The sequence below is a fragment of the Hylobates moloch genome, unplaced genomic scaffold, assembly GCF_009828535.3.
Source record: "Hylobates moloch isolate HMO894 unplaced genomic scaffold, HMol_V3 SCAFFOLD_44, whole genome shotgun sequence".
In the NCBI taxonomy this organism is placed as follows: domain Eukaryota; kingdom Metazoa; phylum Chordata; class Mammalia; order Primates; family Hylobatidae; genus Hylobates; species Hylobates moloch.
This window is the reverse complement of record NW_026652319.1, coordinates 8,211-30,160: the sequence shown is the minus strand read 5'-3', so window position 1 is coordinate 30,160 and position 21,950 is coordinate 8,211. Positions and strand designations below refer to the sequence as shown.

Here is a 21,950-nt window from a genome sequence, read left to right as displayed (position 1 = left end):
GTTAGTTGTTATGAAGAATTTTGAATCAAAATTCAAAGTATGGTTTCTACTGAATGTGTATGGCTTTTGCACGATTGTACAGTCAAAAAATCATAAGCCAAACCACCATAAATCAGGGACCATCTGTAATTTTAACTCCTAAAATAGCTCAAGGCAATAAGAAATATCATTTGTTTTTGACAAATAGAAGTTTGAAGTAAATCTGCAGGATTTTCTCACACATTTCCACAAGACTAAAACTCATTGCATAGTAAACCTTTAATGCTTTAGATCAACTTTGAAAAATCCCACTATTTTACCTTTATCTTTGCTATTGACTCCCTCTGTCAAACTGGGGAATTCACTTAACCTCTCTTATATTAAATTCTCCAACTTGTGCAATAGATACATAGATTATTAGCAAAGTAGGCAATTGTAAAGTGTTTATTTTGATGGAATTTTATTGATTTTAGCTATTTCCAAGCCCTGGTATACTTATCTAATACTTATATTTGAATATAAGCAATCTTTTATTGTCACCATTAAAATGGCTTTAAAAGAGTTTTAGGAAGGCTAATAAAATTAGTGCAAACACTTTTGAAAGTGTCAGATTATATACAGACATGCTAAATAATATTAAAATGTTATCATTAAACATTTGAATCCCCCTTTCCCTTTGTTAGCATGAGAACACACTCTTTCCTCTGATTTGAAGTGGGAAAAGGGCTAGAAAGTAGAATATAGAAAAAAGGGCTCTTCTAGTACCTAAACCTGATAGGCAGTGGGCAGATGAATATGAATTGGATTTGCTATTCTTCAGCTATTTTTCTTTCTGGAGGCTGAGCTGTCTGGCTTTTTCTATGAGGGCTGTAGCCTACAAGACGGCAGATTGTGCCAGAGTGCTAGAACCATCACACAGATCTCAAGGGAAGAACATGGTTGCTGCCTAAGAATTATTATTGTAAAGATTATGAGCCTGACAGTGCCTTAAATCTATCCAGACTTGTTCAACCCACTACCAGAAAAGTGAGTCTGCCCTAGCACTATGGCATTTTAGGACCCGTGTCTCAAACACATTTCCTTTTCCAGGTCCAGGAAGGACTATGGCACAAAATGTAAAGGAGTGTCAGAAATATATAGTAATCAAGATATATAATTTTTTTAGAATTAAAATTAATGCAAATAATGCATGATGAACAAAATGTCAAAATTGTAATTAGGGACAGGATTGATATTACGAATTATTCCTTTTGCCTTAGGTTCCACTATGACTCAGTAAGACACTGTTACTGATCTTGTCGTCACTTAAAATTTTACTGAGTTTTTTAATTTTTTTATTTTTTTTTTGGGCGGGGAGACAGAGTCCCGCTCAGTCGCCCAGGCTGGAGTGCAGTGGTGCGATATTGGCTCACTACAACCTCCGCCTCTTGGGCTCAAGCCATTCTCCTGCCTCAGCCTCCCGAGTAGCTAGGATTATAAGCGTCAGCGACCATGGCCAGCTAATTTTTGTATTTTCAGTAGAGATGGGGTTTCACCATGTTGGCCAGGCTGGTCTTGAACTCCTGACCTCTGGCGATCCACCTGCCTCAGCCTCCCAAAGTGCTTGGATTACAGGCGGGAGCCACTGTGCCCAGCCTTTACTGAATTTTATTGGTGCCACCCTAATTTGTGTGCCTGAGGGAGGTCCTGGCCCCTGACATCCTGTTTAAAATTAAAATTTTTTATTTTTTTACTTTGCCCTTTGTTTTCTGACTAGCTCAACCTCTCACTGGCTTCTCTCTCTTAAGTCACCTCCTGACTATGGTTATGCCCTTTTCTTTGTGTACGGATGGTCCTGACATAAGATGGTTGAACTTACCATTTTTTGACTTTACAATGGTGTGAAAGTGATACTCATTCAGTAGAAACCATACTTTGAGTTCCTATACGACCATTCTATTTTTCACTTTCAGTACAGCATTCAATAAATTACATGAGAGAGTCAACAGTTTATTATAAAATATGCTTTGTGTTAGGTAACTTTGCCTAATGTAGGCTAGTGTCCTAAGTGTTCTGGGCATGTTTAACGTAAGCTAGGCTAAGCTGTAATGTTTGGTAAACTAGGTGCATTTTCAACTTATAATGGGTTTTTGGGGACATAGTCTCATCCTAAGTTGAGCATCATCATCTACACTCTAAACTCTAAGAGGTCAGGAATTGTATCTGTTTGGTTTATAGCTGAATCTTGAGTACTTTTAACACAGTGCCTGGAACACAGTAGCTGAATGGAAGCTGATATTCAATGTTATGCATGACTTTCTTGCATGATTATGTGATTGGGAAATGTCTCTGGCAGAACCCCTACCCCAGAGCCTGCTTCAGGGTCACAGACCTCTTTCCAGAATTTTCCTGGATTCTGGGGACAGGGAACCAGAAATAATATATCTTGAGGTCTGCAAAAATCATAGGGTCAGTGGACTTATGTGCACCCAAGTAGATTCAAATGGGAATCAAGAAGATGATCAACCTTTTTTTTGGGAAAAAAAAAAAAAAAACTAACATAATGTAATGTGTTTAAAAAAAATGATCTATTTTGCAAAAGATCCAGAAAAGAGTATGCTAATTTACATGATTTGAGCTTTTTGTTTATTTGCAGTGGCTCCTGAAGTTTCTCAGGTTTGGGAAGTACACAACACTTACCTTCAATGGTACACTGATCAGGGACTGGAATCTTCTTTCCAATTTCCATGGCATATGCTTTCACTTTGCTGAGGTTTTTTTTTAAGTGCAAGTAGAGCTTATCTTGGTATTCTATAGGACTTGCAGTTGTCTCTGGAGTTTCTTCCTGAAAGTTTTCTTTAACAGTTTCTGGCAAATTCTCTGAGTCTATATGTATAATATTTGGGTATGAAACTGAAGACTCCCCCAGCTGTGATCTATCAGTGTCTATCTTAAAGGTCAGTTTGTCATTTCCTTGGCCAAGTGGGTCTATTTCTGAAAGAGAGATGCTGGCTGGTATGTCTCCCCTGTTTTCATCTTCGCCGTCATCTGAACCCACACCCTTTGTGAGCATAGTGTGCAAAGCCAAACTTTTTGACCTAGAGTTCAAACAAAGGGAAAGTTAAAGAAGTTGTGTTACTATTCACTGACAAGGAAAAGAAATAATAATAATATTGGGACAAAAAGTTACTTCCTCTGGAGTGTGAAACTATTAATGGGCCTGATAAATGTATATCACCAATAAATGATGTAATAAACCAAACCTTTGAAAATCTAAGTCACCTCCAAAAACAAAGGTTTAAAAATCAATTTCATGGCAAAACTGGCTGCAAAATAGTAGACTTACATATTTTTCATCTTTGTCTACTTTTGCTTTTGATTTTTCATCAGAAATCAAGAGACAGTATTTTCCATATGGCATATAAGCAATAGATTTGTCTTCCATTCATGGTACCCATTTAAAATAGTGAGCTTCTTTGGATAATGAGAGCATTGTGGATGATATTTCATTCATGTAAGGACGGCACTTTGGGTGGCGATAGGTAAAAGATATATAAAAAACACCCCGTAACAGAGTGATAACAAAGCTAATAGCGAACATGAAGTGTATGATTTAAAAATCAAACCAAGCAAGAGTTATACCTGTTAAATCTAATGTTTTTTCTTCCTTCTTTAGAAACTTGGCCCAGACTATATCTTCTGATAGAGCCAGGGGTATTGCTCTCTGCATTTATCTTGTCTTCAAAAGCCTGGATTTTAACTTGGAGTTTTTCATGGTCTTCATTTTCAGTTACTATGAGCTTGGTTTCTTCCAGTTTCTCAGGCAATTCAATTTCAGTGCTGATTTTTCTCCTAAAGGAATATAAATCATTGCATTAGATGCTGGCCATATGTACTCTTCAGAACAGTGTTATTCTCTATTTAACTGCCTCTCACTCAGAAGCAAAAATTTTGCCTGATAATTTTTTTCATTGGTCATTTAACAAGTATTTACTGAATATCTACTACAGGCATAGGTCTTTGAAATTGCTTCTATAGCTTGTTCTGCCAGAAACTTAGAAACAGTGGTGTTTATGTGAACTTTGCATTAAAAATGCTTTTTTAAGGGTTCAAAGAATAAAAAGCAGTTTTTATGCTCATGTACCATATTCTTTTCAAGAAATTCTTCAAATGTATGGCTTTCACATGAAATGTGTGCCAGATATTTTCTAAAAAATTTACATGTGCTGATATGTTTGTACTGAAATTACAGAATAAGAACATTTCACATGCACTGTATAAACTCATGGTTTTGTTAATTTTTAGAAAATCAGTGTAACTCTTACACCTTCCAAGCAGAAATATCTTTCTGAATTTTAAGATGTTGGAAGAAAGAGGTTTTCTATGAATGATATTAATATAGACCCAAATATCTTTTATAGCAGAGTTTATAAACCACTTTGTGGGTCATTAAAATTACTTCCTTTAAAGCAGGGGCCATGTGTGGTATAATTTTGGATTTCCTCTGAGGGCTAACAGTGCCTTAGCTAGAATAAGCACCTACAAATAAGCTGCAGAAATAGCTTTCTGATGTTCACTGAGGCGCTGAGTAATTATAGGAAAGTAGCATGCATTTATCTCCCCTTATTTATCTTCTAATATTGAGCTGCCTACAGCTACTTTAATTTTTATTCAACAACCACTGTCCATTTTTATAACGTATGGTGTATTAATTCTTTTCTTAAAAAACAAGGATAAAAGGAATTATTTTTACTTACCACACTTTTGACACCCAATATGTGGGTTTTTTTCTCATATCAACTAATTCTCCAACCCTCTAGACACCAACTGGGTGTCTTACAGTTCAATTCAATCCCAACACTGATGACCTGGAATTAGCCCCAGACTCCACAGACTGCCCCCAGTTCAGATGCCAGTGAGAAGTATGGGGTCTCCAGCTTACACTTCTGTTCAACTTGGCTACAAAGGTTCCCGCACCGCCCCACCCCCATGGTTCAATAATTCACTGGAATGACTCACAGGACTCAGGAAAACACTTTAACTTATTATTATTGGATTTATTATAAAGGATACAACTCAGAAACACCCCAGTAGAAGAGATGCACAGGGCAACGTATGGGGAGAAGGGGCTCAGAGCTTCTGTGCTCTTTCTGGGTATGCTGTACTCCCAGCACCTCAATGTGTTCACCAATCTGGAAGTTCTTGGAATTTTAGGGGTTATTATGACGGTTTCATTATTCAGGCATGATTGATTAAATGATTACCATTGGTGATTAACTCAATCTTCAGCCCCTCTCCCCTCCCCAGAGATTGGGGGTGGGTGAGTTATAGGGTAAGATAGAGAATGGGGCTGAAAGTTCCAACAGTGTAATCATGCCTTGGTCTTTCCTGTGACCAGCCCCAATCCTCAAGAAATCTAGGGGTCCCTGCCACCAGTCATCTCATTAGCATGTAAAAGACACCCATCAATCTGAGATTCTGAGGGTTTAGGAGCTGTATGCTATGAACTCGGGACAGAGACAAAATATTTATTTTTATTACAGTACATAATAATCCCTAGAAATATATTCACCAAGATGGTCTAATGATTTTATTGGTTTGTCTGTGTATATTTACTTGGCTGTCTTTAGCATTTTTCCAGAACATTGAGGAAAGGGCCCACGACTTACAGAAAAATCTCGGCTTTTTCAAACATTATTTTTCCCTAAGGGCCAAAGTGAAACTGGCATAATACCTGAATGAGAGTGAGAGGAAAAACATACTTAAAAAAAAAAAAAGAGAAAGAAAGAAAGCACTGCCAGGCGTGGTGGCTCATGCCTGTAATCCCAACACTTTGGGAGGCCAAGGTGGGTGGATCAGTTGAGGTCAGGAGTTTGAGACCAGCCTGCTTAACATGGTGAAACCCCGTCTCTACTAAAAATACAAAAATTAGCTGGGTGTGGTGGCAGGCACCTGTAATCCCACCTACTCGGGAGGCTGAGGCAGGAGAATCAATTGAACCCGGGAGGCAGAGGTTGCAGTGAGCAGAGATCGCACCATTGCACTCCAGCCTGGGTGACAAGAGTGAAACTGTCTCAAAAACAACAACAAAAACAAACAAACAACAACAACAAAAACCCACTACTTTTTAGGAAAAAGCAATGCAGAAGGGCTGGTAACTAATTTTTTCAGTTACAATCTACCCATTCTGGCACCTATATCTGCGGTGGACACTGGTGAAGGTGCGTTAGCAGGGTTGGATAGTGAAGTTTTTCTGGCTGGCCCAGAGAGGAGAGCAGTCCTGGCGTTGAGGGAGGGTTCATGATTATGGGCCCTCAGTGGTCAGAATTCACCTGTAGGTCCAGTCCAGGGACAGCTGCTGATGATTCAAAGTGGGAACCAGTATCTTTTAGGTAACAAGGCAATTGTTTATTGTTTAATAAGTGGTTGCTTATACAATTTAAAACCATTTTTCTTACATAATTTTATAAGTTTTCTATGGCTTTACATAATTTTTATCTACCCATACCATGCATAAATAAAATACATATTGATAGATTGCAAGAATCAGTATGTGGGAATAGAGGCTAAGCTTGAAAATGTTTTTCTTTCTGACATATATATGATATTGGCTACAGTCAAAGAGATGGGAGGCTTTGACATCTTTTAGCCAGAAGATTCTAAATGTTTATTCCCATTACAAATGAAACCAAGATAATGCTATCTTTAGATGATATTTTACAAACCATGATGATAGCCAAGGTTAATTTTTAAAAATCTAATGGACTTACCACACAAGAAATTTTGGGGAGTATTTATTTTCTATCCACATGAGTTCATGTATAGTCATGAAACTAAAATATTTCTCTGGTTCCATGGAACCTGATCACACTTCAAAATTAAAAGATACCTTTATTTCAAATATTTCTATAGCTGGGGTCATTAAAACTTAAAAATTTGTAAAGCATAACTTGTAACCCAAAATGTAAATATTAGATATTGAGCATTATACAAATGTTTTAATGTTTTAATTTTTAGGTTTTTAGAGATGGGGATCTTGCTATGTTGCCCAGGCTGGCCTCAAACATCTGGGCCCTAGTAGTTCTCTATCTCAGCCTCCTGAGTAGCTGGGACTACAGGTGTGTGCCACTGTGCCTGACTATATACATTTTTAAACCTCCAAACATATGAACTGTTAGAGGAAAATTTCTCATGAATTTATAATTTGTTTTTCTTTCTGTCTAAAGCTCTGGGTTATATCAGTTACAATAATCACATTTTCTTCAAAAAAACTTCAAATTTCATAGATTATAGAAAATGTCCTAAGATAATTTTATTGGATCAGTTTTTTATTCTTAAAAAAAGTTTCGTATTTATGGAGATCCTTCTTTTATTTGTTGTACTCTTTATACCAATTTCACCATCTATAAAATGGGGATAATAACTGTACTTAACTCACGGGGTTGGTAGAATGATTAAATGACAGAACCAACATGAAGCAGTGTTCCTAGTACATAACAAGCAGTCATCACATGTTAGATTTTATTACTGTCAGGCTGTAGGAGGGGATGGCCACTTAGGCCCCTTTCCCTGCCTGTGTCTCCAGTGACCAGATGTTGGTTAGTAAGCCCCGCAGCCTGGATGCATCAGAGCTTTAGTAGCTGGAAGCAGCCTTCCTTCACGTTCAAGTTGCTTTATAGCATTACTCTGATGAGATGCTGGGCATGACACTCACTGACCCTAAGAGGGCAGGTTGGGTGTCTCAAGGGTAAGGGTTCTCAGTGAAAAACAGGACACTCAGCCAAATCTGAATTTCAGATAAACAATAAGTTGTTTTTTTTTTTGTTGTTGTTGTTTTGAGATGGAGTCGCGCTCTGTTGCCCAGGCTGGAGTGCAGTGGAGCGATCTTGACTCACTGCAAGCTCTGCCTCCCAGGTTCATGCCATTCTCCCACCTCAGCCCCCCGAGCAGCTGGGACTACAGGTGCCCGCCACCATGCCCAGCTAATTTTGTTTTTGTATTTTTCGTAGAGATGGGGTTTCACCGTGTTAGCCAGGATGGTCTCGATCTCCTGACCTCGTGATCCTCCCACCTCGGCCACCCAAAGTGCTGGGATTTTACAGGCGTGCGCCACCGAGCCTGGCTAACAATAAGTATTTTTAAGTGTAGGTATATCCCTAGTGAAATATACTAAAAATATATTATACTTGACTACAGTTATTATACTAAAAAAAATCCTAAGAAATTATTTGTTCTTTGACTGAAATTCAGCTGGGTGTCCTGTATTTTTATTTGTTAGATTTGGCAAAGCAACTCTGGGATAAATCCCTGCTGCCCTGTGGGCAGGGACCTGTACAACTCATCTGGTCTGGCACAGTGCTTGGCACACAAAGGACCTGGAATTTTTGTAGAATAAGTGAACTGAAACCACATTGTTGTCTGAAGTCAGCCTGCCACCCACCTCCAAACAACAACAACAAGAACCACAAAACACAAGAAACAAAACAAATAAATAACAACAACAAAAAAACCCCAAAAACCTCCTGAGGTCTACTAGATGCCCATGAGAGACTGGCCACTTCTCCTGGCCCTTCAGGGTTTGGGGATGGCACAGTGCTATTTGGTAAACATGAAATGTGGAGAGAAGCAGGGAGCAAGAGTAGAGGCAAAAAGAGTAATTTGCAAGGGAACAAATATGAAGAATGAAGAAGCAACAATAAAGTATCTGGGATAAAGAAATGCTCTCTAGATCTAAGGCTGATGAGAATTCTCACTGCAAAGACTTTCTCTTCTACACAATCTCCCTTGGTTTTATGATTTAGATTTCTAGAGCACAGAAGTCAGTGGACTGGGGTGGTAATGAAGTCATTGAGGCAGCCAAGGTCTCCAGATGGGTCAAAGGGAACTTTCTGTTTCTGGCCATCAATCCACCTGGGCATGCCACAGAACTTTGCTGGCAGGGAGACAGGACAAACTTCCATTCCAATAAATTGGAAGGTCAGGAAATGGTAGATAGAGGGTTTGGGTTTATCATAAACATTCCCTCTCCTTTACTTCTTTTCCTCTTGCTTTCAAAATTTAGCGTAAAAAGATAGAAGTATTTTGTTCGAAACAAAGTTTTTGAACAAAAAGTTCAAAAACCAAGATCTTTTCCTGAGATAAACTTCTGCTTCCCTTCTAGGGCAAGGAAACACATCACAAATGTGAAAGTGCTGGCAGATCCATGGGTCCTGTATGTGTTTACTTGTAGAGTGGTGGGGGCAGGGGGCAGGGGCCAGTGGGTTGGGCTCACGCAGGGGGTTGTTATTTCTTTTCCATTTGTCACTTTTGACCCCAGAGGTAATTTTACAGAAATCTTTGCCAGAGTTCTATAATCCCCTAAATATTAACTTGGCCTTAACTCAACACGCCACATTACAAGAGACTCAGATAATTTCTAGTCTGAACAGTTTCTGGTTTCTGTTACCAAAGCAAAGTTTTTAAAAGTACCTCTAGGGATTCCCAGGGGGAGGCCTAATTACCTCCCTCTTGTGTGAATGGGGACTTCCCTTGGAAACAAATTGGCCCTTGGGCTGCTCGCTGCTCTCACTAAGCTGGGAGATGAGACTATAAAGCTGGCAGGGGTGGAAAGATTGGCAGCCTCTCTTCCTGGCTCCTTAAATCAAAGAAAAATAATATTAGTTAATGTTTGATGATCTTGGCTTACAATTCCATGTCCAGGGTATGTACTCCTGCAGAGTTAAGCTTGTCAAAGGAGAAGTAGGAGAATGCAATGGACTAAATCCACATTGGAGTCCTAAATTCTTAGAATGCTATATTCCTTACTCTTCAGTAATCTCTTGGGTCATCAGTCATCATAGAGAAGATCCCCCAACTTCACAGTGCTAGCATCTGTTTTGGGACTGCAGTAAATAATGCTGCCGGAACACCTAAGCTGGAATGTTAAGGGAAAGGACAACAATAAGACTCAGTTCTTGGTATCTATCCTGCCTCTGACCTGCTCAGTGGGCAAAAGCAGAGATGGGCAGGTACCTAGTTATGTGGGGATCAGAATGTGATCATGCCAATGGTAGAACTCTGCTAAAATGAAATAACTCCATGGTTTACTTCATTTACACAAAATTTCAAAAGAGTTTTCAAAAGCAGACAGTTGTGGGGGAAATTGACTGAACATAATCTTATGGGGAAAGCTTAGGTTCATGACTCCAATTTCATGTTTATTAGTGATGCCATAAAACTCTTAAGGACTGTAAGTTTTATTTTTGTTATATAAAAATGGGATTGATATTACATCATTAGATTGCTGAAAGCATTATATAAGATAATGGATTTGACAGTGTTGCTCATATAGAATGGGCATGAAAAATTCAAGGCATGGTAAAACCCTGAGTGGCTGCTGCTTAATGTGGACATTTGACACTGAAAGGAGGTTTGCGCAAGTGGTACCAATCCTAGAAGATACGCGTTTCCTGCTCAAAGCCAGGGAGGACTATAAAATCCCTCCTCTTACTGCACTATCTTAAACAGTGTGTACTAAAAGAGAGGGACTCTCCTACTCCACGAGCATACAAGAACTGGGATATAGAAATGGCCAATTAAAAAAAAATCCCTGTACTTCAAATATGAATTCTGAGCAACTGCAGACAAAGAGAATATCCTGAAATTAGGATGAAAATATAAAAGCCATGATACAAGGAAGCGACACTTCTAATTCAGATGCCCAACCATTTGCTCACTTTTCAGTTATTTAACCAACATGGGAGAGAATGAGACACGGAAAAGGGATCAGCAAAAAGTGCAAAGCCCCTGCTTTTCCTACTCAAAGTGAGATCCCTGGACCACCGGCATCAGCATCACCTTGGAGCTCGTCAGAAATGCAGAATCTCAGGCTCTGATCCCAGATCTACTGAATCAGAATGTGCACTTTAATACGGTCCCCAGGTGTCCACTGACACATTCGAATTTTGAGAAGCGATGGCCCAGACAATGAAATAAGAGAATCTGAAGTGGACCAGGGCAGAGGCCTTTTTCCTCAAGCAAGGCTGCTGAGGGTTTCACTAATTCTGTAGTAAGGTAAGTCTTAATCTGTGGATTATTTGGAGTTGGTGGGCTCTGCCTTTTATCCTTTTGGGGATACATTCCGAAGTAAAGGTACATTTTCGGGTTTTGCTGCTGACAGATACTGGTTCAGATGGACCCCAAATCTTTAGATTCCTGAGACGCCTGGGCATATCGGATCAGCAGTAGCCCTAACAGAAGACGGCTGCCCCATCCTAATGAACTGCCACCCAGATACAACACAAGCTACAAAATTACTTTGTAAATTATAAAGGACTGTAAAAAATGTAGAGTAGGAATATCATCAAAGCACTGTCAATCAAGAGGGAGACCTGTAAGGTAATGTGCTCTTCTTTGTCTGGGCTGACTTTATTGTCTGGGCACAGGAGCAAGCAATAGGGTCTGGCCATGAGGATTAAAGAGCTAAGACATTGTCACTCTTGGCATTTGACACTGGAAGAGCAGGAAAAATGGTTAAAATTTTCCTATTTGATACATCTTCTCGTAGTCTTCATCTCAAATATGATACTGTAACCCAATTTTAATTGATAGAAACATAGTTACCCAGAAATGGAGGATATAATTAATCAAAAACACATCAATAACTGAGCTGGGGATAGAACTCCTACATGAAATTCTGTGATTCAATTCCTAGTCTACCTAGAATTCAGCCCTTACCTACAGCAAAGTTTAGCTAACAGCCGTCAGGCTGCCAACTAATGAAAAGCCTATCTTTTGCTTTATGATGAATATAAATAATATTAAGAACCATTTTTCCTCAGCTGTAACCCATCTTAGAGTAGCTGTATCTCAACCATGGCCACAATGGTGTGTGTTCATCACCTTTCATTTATTAAATCTCTTTCCTTTAGGTCCCAGGAGAAAGTTTAGGGAATAAAATATTAGGTATTAAAGAGAGTTCCCAGACTTAGTCTGGGTCCAGCTGCATCCAACGTTTAATACGGTAGCTTTTAAACTCGCTGTAGTAAAGAACTATTTTTTTTTTTTAATTTTCATGTCACAGACCAATATTTTTGTAAAGATAGCAAAAATAAACTACTAGAGAAATGCAATGAATAAAACAAGACATACAACATCCACTGATCAGGTACTTGGATATTACAGCAATGTTAAATTGCTATAAAAGTTCTAACTTCTTATTTTCTTATTTTTAATATCTGCAATCACTTCATCACAGTCTGATAAGAAACAGTTTGCAGATGGGCGCTGGTCTAGTGGATATGCCATCACCTATTATAATACACACCTGTAACAAAGTGCTAATGCTACTCATTAACGTTTACAGAGGGCTTTCTACGTATAGTTTTCACTGTTCTAAATCTGGTACATGAATTGCTTCCACACAATCAAAGGAAGCTGGCCCTATTAGTAACTCCATTTACAGATGAGGAAACTGAGGCACACTTAAGGTCACTTAGTTACACCAACATTAAATCCAACTGTTTGCCTCCAGAGCTCTCACTTAACACTCCACTCTGCACACTTCCTCTAAGTAGGTGTGGTTCAGGTTACATCTGAATCTACCCCAGGAATAAGTAATACATATTAGGGCATTGGTGATATAGCACGGTAACCAAGAAGAGTTATTATACTCTGATATCTCTGAATAACATCCTGTGGGAACCAGACACCAGAATAGAGTTGATATATAGTCACGGGAGCAACCCTTCGTATTAATTGGAAAACTGAATTTTGGCACCCTCTTTTAACACAAACTAAAAAGGTGTTCAAAACTCAGAAAATGACATGCAAATTGCAACTTTAAAGTTCAATTATAACAGATACTAAAAAGGAATATGGAGCATTTGGGGAACCAAAATAGTAAATAGCTAGGTCACCAGGGTCCAGGAAGAAGTGTCTGAGCACTAGCTGGCACCCTGGCCCTCCTCTCACGTGGGTTGTAGAGGGTCAAGGTCCTCTTACCTCTTCTCCCACAAACACCCTTTTTCCTCTTTCCCTAGGCTAGAACTTTGGTGTTCTCTGTCTTGCTTGAAATGGGAAGCCAGGGCATGGGTGCCTGATGAAAAGCTTTCTTTTTTTGTGTGCCCTGTGTTTCGAACATTGCTATGTTACAGAAAATGGACCTGGTTCCCCGCGAAGCTGATATTACATTGCCCACACTTCATACTGGGGCTGCCCGAGTCTCTACCCTACTGTGTCCTTACATGGCAGAGCCAGCCTGTCTGAGGTCTCACATTCCCTGGGCCTGCTTCCTTGTCTCCAAAGCTGATAACAATGTCTCCTACCTACATCTCTTGCTGAAAGATGAATTCCTGAAATACCTTTAAAGACCTTCACATCACCCTAAATGCTGCGTTAAGGGAGGACAACTGGTGGAGTAAATGAATAACAGATGGAACATAAATGGTACCACATGTCAGACTTAACCTCTTCAGTAAGAAGAGGGGCCCAAAACCAAAGCCTTTTCTTCCTTTTCCGTGCACAGAGGAGTAACAACAGCCACAGCTACTGCCACAAATGGCTGTTATGATTTTCTTTTTATACAAGTGATCACCATAGACCTCTCTAGATTGAAAAGAGATACTCGTTTCTTATCAAAACTCTTGTTTCATTCTTAAAATTTACCTTGGTGGGGCAAAATTACAGTCAGCTTTTCCTAAGCAGGGGGCAATGCTGACCAGAATGTCACATGTTTTTAATTATGGTTCTGAACTGACTCATGTACCTTCCCTGAACCAACAGCTGCTTTCAAAGAATCAATTTCTCTTTGTACGAACATGTCTTACCTAAAAATGTGGAAGTTCTTGTGAACACTTTAAGACTTTATTCTTCTTTCCATAGAGCATAGGCTGTGAATATTAGCTCTTCAAGTTTGTGGAAGAGTAGGGGGACACAGAAGGACACCTAATACTCCAAGGCAGGATGGCATGTGCTGGGAGTTGGAAAGGTTGTATGAACTGTGGGAGCTCAGAGGAAAGCACAGATCACTATGTGTGATGGTGGGTGGAAAAGGCCTCATGGAGAAGTAGTACCAAACTGGAGTCTTGGCTCTGAATGCCAGCCTTCAATGGGAAGAGAGGCACAAAGAGGGCATTCTAGAAGGTGATGGTAAAGGTTAGTGGGGTACCACTTTGGGGAGGAATAGGCAAAAGTTACTCTTGACATTCCTTTAAAATTCTTTTGAATTATCCATGAAATACTGTGAACACTGTAACTCTCATCCACACTGAAATTTGAGATTCACTGGACTAGATTAAAAGAAGAAATTAAAAGAAACTTAATGAACTGATGTCTGGGCATTTGTATTACTGGCCCTCCAGGAATTACCATGGACTCATAGCAAGAATTTTACTTTGTTCTTGCCTGTCTGCAAGGTTTACTCTATTATGCTCTAATATGAAGTTTCTATTATCCTGATGCATATGAAAAGACTTTTTTGTTGTGAGGATTAAACAATATATCAGAGGTGAAAGCTCCTAGCACAGGAGCTACCATGTGGTAAGAGCTGGTTTAAAGCTTGATCAGGCCTACATATGCAGAATTTTTTGCAGAGTTGCAGAGAAGAACTTGGCCCCCTGTTCTCTGCAGTTTATGTTGTGGACTCAGTGAAGAGCGATTACTCTCAAGGTCTTGGACAATGTCTTGGGGAAATGATGTCTAAGCATGTGCATTATTGTTATTTCAGCAGAGTTAGGTTCTGATGTGACTCCCAGGATGTTAAGATGGGAACTCTGGAATGACAGGTTGCAAAGGGCCTTGTAGTTGAAAAGGTTCTTCACAAGCTGTGTTGCTTGAGTATACATTAGGGCCACACAATACATCAAATATGTCTCTTTGCTGTACTCCATTTCTTTGATGTTCATTGCATGGAATGTGGGATAAACAGAATTCTGGAGCCACTCCAAGGAAGACAGATTTCCTGGAGTCATTTTTCTGTGAACATAGTCGAGTTACCCTATTTTCCCTTCATTCTCTCGCATGTGCTATTGTTTTATTTCCTTCCCTCCTTTGTATCATCTCTTTTCACTTACACCAAAGTCAGATTTACACCTATTCAGTCAGTTTTGACTATAATTTAGCTTTCATTATCCCTTTCTGTTTTCAGGCCTGATTCTTAAAGTGAAGAGCAAGCATAAAATCTCATAATCACTACCACCATCACTACCAAAACAACAAAAAAAACGCAACATTCATGTAACTAAGCCAAAGGATTGGAGAAACTATAATCACACACTTTGTCTTAAACTTTTCTTACACAAACAACTTCTTTTTTCCCCCGTGACTTTCACAGCTCTGGCTGAAGTTTGCAGGCTGCATCTGAGGGAACTGTAACCATCCTCCACCCTCCTCTGCCCCAGGCTTGTGTCAGGACCCTTTCTCCTTTTTCCTTGGGTCTCCCCTTCTGCTTTTTGCCATCATCATCCTCTCTCCCTATCTTTTTTCATTTCTCATATTTATCTCTCACTGCTGCTTTCTTTCCACAATTTCCGTCCGTCAAAGTTTCCATCCCCAACTGGGGCCTGAGCCTAACCTCCTACTAAGACCACCTGTGACAAATTGCCCCCATTCTGATGGTGCCTGATTATAGCAGCCTCCCTGGCACCACATTCATTTGGCAAAGGCATCTTCTAGGCAATGATCACTCCACTGCTCGGCTCAGCCAGTTACAGAGGTGCCCGGAGCTCACCCTCTCCCTCCCCAGCTTCATCCGGGCCCTGGCAGACAAATAGCTTGATGTTTAGGGGTAGATAGGACTTGCACGGTATTGAAAGGTATAGATCTCTTCTCCAATCTGACACCTTCTCCTTTTCAATGCATAATAGCTCTTGTACCCTTTTGCTTCTGCAGAATTAATTTAAAAAATATAAATGCTTTGCTTGGCTGTCTTGTTATTTAGCCTCTGCTGGTTTATTATTTACATATAAACATTCTTTCTAAAACAGGAGCAGGAAAAGTGCAAGTGGGCTCACCTGGTGCTTCTAACAAAACTCACTCAATTTATTCAGTCATTTGGCACAAGAAAGGCTCCTGTCTGCTTCAGTTTTTCATTCTCTCTAGGATGCTAATTGTTTTTCTTTTGATAATCTTGTAGTTTTGGCCTGAAGTCTAAAATCTGGCCTGCTGGGCTACGTGTCAGATTTGTAAATTAGATGACATCTGTTTTGAATTTTATCATCTTTAATTTTCTTTCAAGCTCTCTTCACTTATTCATTTCCCCTTTAATTGTAAGGATCAGATTCTGCTGCATGCTTTAGACAAAAGTGTAGACCTTTCTGCTTTGGGGGCAGAGATTAAAATGACTGAAGTTAAATGGTCACAATGAAGGGTATTCAAGGAAAAGATGTTGGGAGAGAAGCCTTAGCAACCATCCCAGAGAGGATGAGCCATTCAGACAAAAGGCTGGCTGTCCACATGAGACTTTAGAGATTCCCACTGAATAATTACAATCGATTAGAAGAAGATTGACAGCGAGGGGTTGAACTGAGAGAAGTATTTTCAATGGAGACAGGTTGAGGTGGGGGATGATGGCAGTAGTGGTATGAGGTGAGTGGTGACCTTTTCATCTCTTTACATTTCATTTTGCCCTTTCTTTGTTTCCTACTCTCCTGCCCTCTCACCTCAGAAAAATAGTAAAAAAAAAAAAAAAAAAAAAAAATATTTAAAATGCATTCTCATACATGCAGACTCATATTTTCATAGTGGGACCTTATTTTTCTTTCCTACCTACATATCTCCTAAATTCTTCTTTTCATGGGGAAATCGTTCATTGCTAATTCGGTTGGGCCTTGATATGGTTAGGCTTTGTGTCCCCACCCAAATCTCATCTTGAATTATAATCCCCATAATCTCCATGTGTCAAGGGAGAGACTAGGTGGAGGTAATTGAATCATAGGGGCAATTTCCCCCATGCTGTTCTTGTGATAGTGAGTGAGTTCCCATGAGAGCTGATGGTTTTGTAAGGGGCTCTTCCCGCTTTGCTTGGCACTTCTTGCTGCCTTGTGAAGATGGTGTCTTGCTTCCCCTTTGCCTTCTTCCATGATTGTAAGTTTCCTGAGGTCTCCCAGCCATGCCGAACTGTGAGTTAATTAAACCTCTTTCCTTTATAAATTACCCAGTCTCAGGCAGTTCTTTACAACAGTATGAAAATGGACTAATACAGGCCTACTTATTAAAAATGTATTTTCCTGTTAAGATGCCTAAGTAACACACTTCTATAATATTTTTTCTCTTTATATAAAGCTTTTCACGTAAGTAATCTTAGAAATGTCAACTGGCCTCTTGAAACCTTGTGTCCATAGGGACAATAGAGAATATGTGAGCACTGGCCAGGACATGGGCTCAAACTTTCACTCATGGCACATGTCAGCCATGGCTTGGAGAAGACACACAGTTCAGCTGTGCATACAGCACAGAATGGCTCCCTCAAACACCAGCTGCAGAGACTGTAAACCAAACTTCTAAAACCACATCATTAAAATTGGCCAACAGTGACTTTGTGGGTGCATATAAATGGCAAATCTTTTTAGTGATGCTGGCCTTGACTCTCCTGGATGCTGCCATGTGTTTAGGTCATTGCCAGTTAACTAATGGGTCTATGAAAATGCTATTTTTGAATGGTATATATATATAGTAGTGATTCTCAAGTGGGGGAGGTTTTTGTTTCCTTGGGGACATTTAACAAAACCTGGAGACATTTTTGGTTGTCAAAATTGAAAGGGGGTGCTTCTTCTATCATCTAGTGGGTAGAGGCCAGCACATTGCTGGTGAATATTCTATAATGCACATGGCAACCTCACAACTGAGAGTTATCTAGCCCAAATATCAATAATACCAGGGTTAAGAAACCCTTGTAATAGGCATCTGTATATCAAACCAGGTGACAACACATTTTTATATGCTCAATCAAACTCATTGTGTTGAAAGAAAAGGACATTTACAATGACTTTACCTCTGTGGATAGTTACTGACTTTGGTGACACTATTGGTCAGATTACATTCTCTGTGTGTAGCGGCTAAGAGGCTGTCCCAGGCTGGCTTCTCTCCTGCGACCTCCTTTCTTGGTTATCAGCATCATCTCCATTTCTATGCAGTCACTCAAGCTACATATCTCTGGGTGTTCATCCACTCCCCTCTTCTTCATACTCCACCTCCAATAGGTGATCACTTTCTCATAATTTTGTGTCCTCTACTATAATGATCTGCCCTGACTTCTTAGGCTCTCATCATTTTGTCTAGACCTCTCACTGTCTCTTGCCAACTGGCTGCTCCAACCAAATTAATTCAATGCTTCATGATGTTAGTTACTCCTGATTTACCTATTCATTTGGTGAAAATATTTGAGTGCTTACTATCTGTTAATTCCTGTGCTAAGAGCTGTGATCATTCTCTGGATTAAAATCTTTCCAAGCCTCCATGTTGCTTACAGAACAAACCCTTGCTTCTAACACAGCATGAAAGCCCTCTGATAATCTGCCTCTGACCTAACTTTTCAACTTACTTTCCTGCCCTACTGAACAAATTATCTTTCCTTAGTCTGCGCACATATTATTAAGCCCTTGTATCTTTGTATGTGCTATTTTTTTAATTTGTGGTGTCCTTTCTACCTTTATCTGGGGAATTTTCATTCATTCTGTGCAACTTGACCTAGTGTCTAGAGAAATGCTTGGCAGATGGAAGATAATAAATAGGAAATGAACTTAAATTTTACTTCTCTGTGAAATATTTGACTCCCTGGCTGCTGGTCAGTGCATCCCTTTTTCACCATAGCCCATTGTATGCACTTTTAGCACATCACATCCTCTGACTGTGACTCTTGATGGTAAGGATAGTACCTTATATCTCTTAGGACCTCCAGGCTCTACACTGTGCTGAACATAAAGTGGACCCAAATGACTAAATGCTCACTACTCTATCAAGATGGCTTCTCATGGAATTCTTGTTTCACACTGGAAATGGCACGCATCATTTGTTATTCAAAAAAACCCACAGAATTTGACACTAGTCTCAAATGGGCCCCATCCTCCTCCATAACTGAGCACCTTCCATTGCCTATGATCTGAGTTATGGAGATGGGGTTGAGTCCATCCTCTGTCATTTAGTCATTGTGTAACATTGGGAAGATATTTACCCAGTATCTGAGCTTCTTGTTTCTTCTTCTATAAAGTAGGAGTAAGTGACATCTGCCCTTCTTGCCTTGTAGAATGGTCATGAGGATCAAATGAGATTATATACATAAAGGGCTTTTGTAACTTCTAAAGGTCATAAAGCTTTTTAAGTTTCTCTCTATTCAAACCATAGCAAAAACAAATAAAACCCCTCCCTCAACCTTGCATGGCCTTGAATATTTTTTCCAAAGACAAGCTTCTTGAAAAGGCCAGTTTGTGCATTGTGTCCACTCTCTCTGCAACCCCCATCACCCTGTTTTCTGCTAGCCACACCAATGGCAGCTTCCTCACCTCAATCGTCAATAATTTCCTCATGGCCAACACCTATGCACACTTTTCTGCTCTTCCCTCACTTGATCTGGCTCATCTGCCTCTTCCTGAGACATCCTCTGCACTGGGGCCAGGGTGAGCTTCCTGAAATCTGGACTGATTATACCCTGCTGTGTATGAAGCTCCACAATCACTCCTCACTGCTTAGAGGGTAAAATTGAACTCCTTAGTCAACTCTGTTGAGCCTATCATCCACTGGTCCCTGCCTACCACTTCATCAGCATCTCTTAATGTTATTTTCCTTGTAACATAACCGTAGTCATACAAAATGACTTCTGTTTCCAGAAAGTGCTTTTTCAAATGCTGCCCAAAAGACAGCCTGGTGAAATCTGGTCATCTTTCACTACTTCGTTCAAAATATCACCTCTTCAGGGGAACCTCTTCTGATATCAGCTTCCCACCCCTCTCCCTTTGATGCAGAAGTACATACTCCATCTCTGTATTTTCCATGCCCCTTGAACTCATCTTGATAAGCATAACCTTTCGGCCATTCTGCCATTCTCCCATTATGCACTTAAATATTTATCTCATACTAGTCGGTGAGCTTCTTGAATACAAAGAAGCTGTTATTATCTCTCTATATTTGTCTAGCTTCCTGATACGTAGTAAGCTATGTTAAATTATTCAGTATGACAATTTAAATTGTTAAATGCTTGTTGAGTAAATAAACGGGTGCTATAAAATATTACTTGCACTACGTTCTAATTCCTTTACCATATTTTGCGAACCTTTTAAATTTACTGTTTTGTTACATTCTGGTTTTCACACATTTAGAAGAAAGATTCTGGCAAGTGCCATAATTTATACAGATATTATTCTCTGTTGAGATACAGGTTTTAGCTTCCTTTGGAAGTTAGAAAGGCTTAGCTGTCTGCGTTCTACCCCCACAGGTGCACAGAGGCTCCCTGAGGTACACAGAAGCTCTTGCTCACCTGCCACTTCCAGCCTTGGTATTTTCCAGTTGTCGGGTAAGGAGTTTAGCAATGGCGGTGAAGCTGTTGCTCATGCGGAAGATGTCTCTGCTCTGAGGGCCCAAGATTGAGGAGAAGGTGTCGGTGATGCTTTTAATCTCCAGCAGGAGAATATGGTGAAACGAATGCTCCATGTTGGCCAGTTGGCTTACCAGGTATGTCAGGCAGCTCCTGGCTCTCTCCTGCCAAAAACAGTGAAGAAAATAGGTTTATCTTTTAAAAGAAAATCATCCAGGCATGGTGGCTCATGCCTGTAATCCCAGCACTTTGGGAGGCTGAGGTGGGTGGATGGCTTGGAACTCCTGATTGAGAACAGGAGTTTGCAACCAGCCTGGGCAACATGGTAAAACCCCATCTCAACTTAAAAATACAAAAAAACTAGCTGGGCACAGTGGCACATGCCTGTAATCCCAGCTACTTGAGAGGCTGAGGCACGAGAATCGCTTGAACGCAGGAGGCAGAGGGTGCAGTGAGCCAAGATCGTGCCACTGCACTCCAGCCTGGGAGACAGAGGGAGACTCAGTCTCAGAAAAAAAAAGATAATAATAATAAATAGAAAAGAAAAAATCAGAGTCCCATGAGCAGCAGATGATAATTCTATAGGGAGCTGACTCAGGAAGCTAGCTCAAGTTGAATAATCAGTTTCATTCATAGTTCCTCTGAATCTGCTTCTTTGAGATTTTTAATTTATTCCTGATTTCCAGGACAGACTAATATGCAAACATACTCATTAACCTATCTTTCCAGGTCAAAACCTCTCAACCATCATAAATGATGAGACCCCACACATGCACGTCTCACAACTATGTGAGCTGCTAACTCCACCTGCACGGGGCAGGTACGGTCCATGGTCTTAAAGTGAGCCTTGACCCTGGCACACTCAACCCATCTGTTGGGTGATGGCTGCATATTCTACTAGTGTGCTAGGTTGATTTCCTTGCTGCAGGTTTTCTCGCTGACTTGTTAACTTTAAGCATCTTTCAGTGTATTACAGTTTTTATATGCTTGGCCGATTGAGTAGATTATATTATCTAGGTTTAACCAAGCTAACTTTCACAAGTCATCTAAGTTCCTTCAAAGAACAGAAGATTAAGGACAACAGGAATAATGTAGGCATGAGCAAATAAGAAAATGGCTTAGCTGACACATCTCTTATATCTATTAAAACTCTTCATTAGCCATATTTTGAGACAATGTGATCTAATCTGACATGACTGGAAGTTAGCCAAAAAATTCAATATTCAAAATTATTAAAAAGGTTGTTTGAAATATAGATTGTGCCCAATAGAAATAATGATATACCATTAATAAATAACAATTTAAAATATGGCTTATTTCACCTTTAACTTTTCCTTTAAAATCTTATTTTTGTATATGTCTAAAATTTTTTCTTGTTAGTGTAGTGGAACATATGTATAAATATAAATAAGTATACACTTGAGATTGCTGCTCACAATCCTTCTAACCAATTGGTGCACAGATCTAGATTACTCTCCTCGTTAGGAAT

The 21,950-nt window shown here is 39.8% G+C and overlaps 1 protein-coding gene across 1 annotated transcript in view; it reads right to left on the bottom strand.

The window, feature by feature from the left end:
* Positions 1-21,292, bottom strand: part of LOC116463608 (ventricular zone-expressed PH domain-containing protein homolog 1-like) — a 119,488-nt gene extending 98,196 nt beyond the window's left edge. The window contains exons 1-4 of the mRNA XM_032146790.2: positions 21,245-21,292; positions 20,405-20,625; positions 3,601-3,810; positions 2,659-3,056 (exon numbers count right to left, since the gene is read on the bottom strand). Of these exons, the coding sequence (XP_032002681.2) occupies positions 2,659-3,056; positions 3,601-3,810; positions 20,405-20,625; positions 21,245-21,292 (877 nt within the window). The remainder of the gene's footprint in view (positions 1-2,658; positions 3,057-3,600; positions 3,811-20,404; positions 20,626-21,244) is intronic.
* Positions 21,293-21,950: the final 658 nt, after the last annotated feature.